At 65.0% G+C, this 5023-nt stretch overlaps 3 protein-coding genes across 3 annotated transcripts; 1 reads left to right on the top strand and 2 right to left on the bottom strand.

The window, feature by feature from the left end:
* Positions 1–339: 339 nt before the first annotated feature.
* Positions 340–864, top strand: MNEG_13909 (hypothetical protein; the record flags this gene model as incomplete). Its single annotated transcript, XM_014037621.1, has 1 exon — positions 340–864. The coding sequence occupies one exon, from the start codon at positions 340–342 to the stop codon at positions 862–864; it is 525 nt and encodes a 174-aa protein (XP_013893075.1).
* A 1122-nt stretch (positions 865–1986) lies between these two features.
* MNEG_13908 (60S ribosomal protein L9) lies at positions 1987–3440 on the bottom strand (the record flags this gene model as incomplete). The annotated part of the gene is made up of 4 exons (XM_014037620.1): positions 1987–2070; positions 2316–2636; positions 2974–3102; positions 3240–3440. 4 exons carry the CDS (start codon positions 3438–3440, stop codon positions 1987–1989), a joined length of 735 nt encoding a protein of 244 aa, XP_013893074.1.
* A 1184-nt stretch (positions 3441–4624) lies between these two features.
* On the bottom strand, positions 4625–4993 carry MNEG_13907 (hypothetical protein; the record flags this gene model as incomplete). The annotated part of the gene is made up of 1 exon (XM_014037619.1): positions 4625–4993. The coding sequence occupies one exon, from the start codon at positions 4991–4993 to the stop codon at positions 4625–4627; it is 369 nt and encodes a 122-aa protein (XP_013893073.1).
* Between the last annotated feature and the right edge of the window lie 30 nt (positions 4994–5023).

The following is a 5023-nucleotide window of genomic DNA, read 5'->3' as shown; positions in this document are numbered from 1 at the left end:
GCCGGCGCCGCCGCAGGCGCTGGCGCCGCCGCCGCCGCGCCCTCCGCCGCGCCCGCCTCCGCGCCCGCGCCCCGCCGCGGCGTGGGGCAGTCCCTGGTTAGACGCGCGATCGGGCCGGCGGCGGCGGGCCTCGTCGCGCGCGTGCGGCTGTTTGACGCGCATCTAGCCGCGGCCCTCGGCCGCGGCGTCGACCAGGTTGTGGTGCTGGCCGCCGGCTTTGACTCGTCGGCGTACCGCTTCAGGGGCGATTTTCCCGGCGTGAAGTTCTTCGAGGTCGACCTGCCGCACGTCTCGCGGCGCAAGCAAGAGCTGGTCGCGCGCTGCCTGCCGCCCGGCGCCATGGAGGGCGTGTCCTTCGTGGGAGCCGACCTTGCCGTTACGCCGCTCGCGGACGCGCTGCTGCCGGCCGGGTTTGACCGGTCAAAGCCGGCGGTCTGGCTGGCGCAGGGCCTGTTCATGTACATCCCTGCGGCCGGCGTCGCCGCGCTGCTGCGCGGGGCGCGCGCGCTGAGCGCGCCGGGCAGCAGCCTGGTGTTTGACGCCATCAACGCCGCCCGTGTGCCGTGGGCGGGGCCTCCGCCGGCGGCGGCCGCGGCCGGCGGCGGCCGCGGCCTAGGGGCCGGCGTGCGCGACCTGTTCGCGTTCGAAGCAATCAAGGCCATGACAGATGCCGTCGGGGAGACGTTCTATTCGTGCATGTATGCGAGTCCCAAGGCAGCGGGTGCGCTGGCTGCCGCGCTCGGGTTCCGCAGCGAGCGCGTGACGCTGCTGCACGAGGCGGTGGCGCGGCACGTGGGCGCTGGCGCCCCGGCGCCTTCGGGCGTGAACGTGATGCTTGCGTGCTTCGAGTGGGCCGCGGAGTGAGCGCGCGGCCGCGCCACTTGTACCCTTTCGTCCCTTTGCTGCCTCCTCACCGGCCTCGGTGCCCTGGGGCGACGAGCCAAATCTTGAACTTTGCTGCGCGGTGCGGGGCGGCGGGTCGCGGGGTGAGAAGCTGTGCGTGCTGCAACGATGCACCTTTGCCCGAAACGATCTTGTCCTCAGGCCTTGTGGGTGTCCTTGTGTATAACTTCTAGTTGTGCCATCATGGCATGCACAGCAACGTTTTGACTTTCTATGGTTGATGGTGTCCGATTCCTCTTCTGCATGACGCCGGCGTGTGGCTGCAGGAGCTGCTGCTCGCTGCGGCTGTGCAGCTTAACCTTGTGTATGGGCATTGTGAAGCTGACCATGATCACGGCTATTTGCTGCCATGCACAGGGTTGATGCAACTTTCCCGCGTCCAAGCGCACGCACGTCGGCTGGCCAAAAGCTGGAATGGGTGATTGGTACGGCCTGGTGTTTGGATTGATCTATGGGCTGGCTGACTCTCAGTTGCACTCAGCAATTGATTCTTCAGTTGCACTCAGCATTTAATTCGTCGGTAGAATTTGGTTTTAGGGGGCTGTGTTGCGCAACACCATCATCGGCAGACTTGCGGCAGGCCTTACCCAGTCTGCAATCTGCCCTGCAAGTAATTCTGAGGTCTCCACAGTCGACTGCCTTCCAGCGTATCCACCTTGCTTTAGCCAGCAACCCCCCAGACTCAGCTCTAAGTTCCAATGCAGCGGCTGCACAAGCTGCATTGCAGTGAATGGTGGGACCGGCGACGCAGGCACCTGTCCAGTATTCAAGCGCTCAAGCATGTCCTGGGCGGTGTCAGCTGGCAACTTAAGCGCCTGACATGAGACTTCAGCCACACAGCTGGCGGCCCTGCAACCCCTGCTGCTGCTGCTGCCGCTGCTCCTAACACTGCTGCTGCTGCTGCCGCTGCTCCTAACACTGCCGCTCCTGCTGCTGCTGCTGCCAATACTGCAACGCTTTGCTGGCGGCGCGCCTGGTCGACCCAGCGGCAGTGAGGGCCCAAACAGGGTGCAGGAGCCAGCAGGAGGGTTTTGAGGACGCGTTACACCGTGGGTGAGTGGCGGCCCGAGCTGCAGCGCCGGCTCACTCCTTGGTGATGAGGCCCCTCTCGCTGACGTAGACGCCGTCCAGGAACTTGCGGATGTCCTTGTTCTTGACCAGGCACACCTGCAGGATGGAGGGGGGCAGGGTGGGGGGACACGCCGCGTTGCGGAGCTGGAGGGGCATGCGGCGTAGCGCGAACAGAGAGGCTAGGAGGGGACCGCGCCGTCAAAACACGGCTGGAGGCGCACCCCAAAAACCGGGCCGTCCGGCTGCCGCGGCAAGCGTGGCCCCCAGGGCCCAGGCGGCCGCGGCGTACGGCGAGCAGTGCGCTCCACGCGGGCGCGCGCGAGCGCGCGCAGTGCGCGCACCTGGTGGATGAGCGCGGCGCTGCGGCTGACGTTCTCGATGTCGTTGCCCGTGAGCACGAGCTCGTCCTTCACGCCGGTCGACCGCTCGATCGTCACGCCGGGCAGCATGTTCACCACGCGCACGCGCTTCTCCCCGAGGAAGTTGCGCAGCTCGATGATCGTGCCCTTGTTCTCGATGTTGGCGTTGATGGGGAAATGCGCGTACACGAGGCGCATCTTGTACTCAAAGCCCTTGGTCACGCCCGTGATCATGTTCTGCACGTGGCTGACGGCGGTGCGGATCGCTGCCAGGCGCTTCTTCTTGCCGAAGTGGCAGTCCACCTGTGGGGCGGCGAGGCGTGCGTGTGCATGCGTGTGTGTACGCGCGTGCGGGTGCTTGTGGCCAAGAATAAAACGAGACCCGCATGCCCTGCCTGCTGCGGCGCCCCAGCTAGAGTGGCCGCGGCTCCGCCACTGCCCAGTCCCGCATCCCGCACACGCCGCCGCCGCTGCCACGCCGCGGAGCATGAGCCCGCTCCCCTCCTGGACGCAGCGCCACCCCCTGCCCGCACAGCCGACCCGGGTCCACGCCCTCCCCGTGACGCTCCGCCGCAGCGCCCTGATCCATCGGCAAATCACGGCCCCTTGCGCGCCCCAGCCCCCCCCCCCCGGGCCTCACGTTGAGCTTCTTCTCGCCCTCCTCCTCAACCAGGAACATGTCGACCGCCAGGTGCCGGAAATCGCGGTGCAGCACGCCGCGGGGGCCCTTGACGCGCACGCGGCGGCCCTTGACCTCGATCTCGATCCCCTTCAGTGGTGGGCAGTGGGGTGGAGAGCGGGACGTCAGGCTTTGGCTGTGGGGCTGCGCATTCCTGTCAGCAGGTCGAGCATACGCAACAAGGCCAGCCTGCGCTGCTGCTCCTGCTGCTGTTAGCACGCTGCGACTCCTGCTCCTGCATTGCTGCTGTTGCCGGTGCTGCTGCTGTTGCCATTGCTGCTGCGGCGGCCGCTGCCGCCACTGCTGGCGCTGCCGCAGGGGCCGCCGCGCTGCGCCGTGCTTCGCTGGTCAATGTCAGCTGCCGCCAACTGAGCTGCTCGCCAGGCTAAACAAGCATTGAGGTGAAGCTCACTCCATACAGCCGCCATAGATGCAGTTGCGCTGCCGATTGCAGCTGACTTCAACTTGCAGCCGACGAACAGCCCCTGGCCAACAAACAGGACCATTCTGCGCATCATGCCACATTTGCCGCCGTGCCAAGGACCCTCAAAATCTCCGTGAAAATTCCTGTCCCCGCCCCATGGCATTCGCAACTCATGGTTCAGAATCGCTGCACACACCTTGGGGATCGTGACCGTCCTGTGCAGCACACACGCAGCATGAGCAACGGCAGAGGCGGCGGCGGCATTAGGCGCAAGCGCAGCAACAACGTTCTGCGTCGTCTGGCCGCTGGAACCGGCGGCTCGTAGTGCACAAGCATAAACGACGCTTAGAGCGGTCTGTGAAGGCTCAGCGAGGGCCGTGCAGCACCAGCTGCCGCGCTGTGCGATCCCTCGGTGCAGGCAGCACCTGCTGCCCTGCACCTTCTGCTGTGATAATGCAAGCAGCATGTTTGAGCGTCACTGACGACTGCGTTTCGCTCGCTCTGCGCGCAGCCTGTCCTGCACGGCCGCCCCAGACCGCTTGCCCACCTGCTCGACACGAGGAGCTTCATTGTGTAATGTTACGCCCCAGCTGCAGCACGCCGTGCCGTGGAAAGAGGGAGGGCAGCCGGACGCACCACGCCTTGTGCGGGGCACTGGGAGACAGCGGGGCGGCCCCTCGCATATGAGCATGCAGCTCAAAAAGTATGCCCTTTACAGCACAAAAGCGATTATCAACAGCTTCGGCTGCGGTGTAGAGCCGTCTGGGACTTCGATCACACCAGGACCAACAGAGCGAACGTGCAACAGGTGCTGGCACCGCCTGCTCCTGCCATCCCAGCCTTGTGGGCCGTTGCACCCCCCCTCCCCAATAGTGCAGATACGATGCTTTCAAGCATCAAGAATGCCGCAGCCTGCTGTCCCAGCTGCGCGTGCTCTGCTTGATTTGCATGCACCTCCTGACCGTTGTGCTAAGGCAACAGCGCAATGCACAGAGCAGCAATGCGCCACAACCCTAGGATTCCTCGTTACTCGGACTGCGCAGCTTCTGTTCATTCAGATGCATAATATGAGCCCAAGTAATGTGTGCACAGCATGCGTCCAGCCAATGAATCCCTGCAGGCATACGGAGGCCCCCCTTGGTTTCTGTGCAGGCCGATGCTTGCAGCCCGGCCGCCAGTGACGGCGCCCTAGTCCGCCTTGACCGCGCCCATTATGAAGTAGACAAACGCGCCGCTGGCCAGGAACCCGACCGCGCCCATACCAAAGTAGATCCCACTGATAAATATCGACATGTAGCTCGCGTACACGAGCACCGGCAGGAAGCCAGACATGCTGCCCAGCGTCGTGTACAGAAACCAGACCGCGTAGCCGGCCACGTACAGCGAGACGCAGCCGCCGCGGTGGAACGCGCGCCACCACCAGCTGTGGTCCTCAGCGCACAGCTGGATGTAGGTGCAGAGGATCGAGATCTCGACGGTCACGACGATCGTGAGGAGGCCGATGGCCAGGACAAAGAAGAACAGGTAGTAAAAGAAGCCCAGCCAGACGCTGGTCATGGCGAACTGGGGGGGGCGCAGGGGGAGGGG

This window comes from Monoraphidium neglectum (assembly GCF_000611645.1).
Source record: "Monoraphidium neglectum strain SAG 48.87 unplaced genomic scaffold scaffold04125, whole genome shotgun sequence".
Lineage (NCBI taxonomy): Eukaryota > Viridiplantae > Chlorophyta > Chlorophyceae > Sphaeropleales > Selenastraceae > Monoraphidium > Monoraphidium neglectum.
Note: the sequence above shows the minus strand (reverse complement) of the source record. Positions and strands in the feature narration are given on the sequence as shown.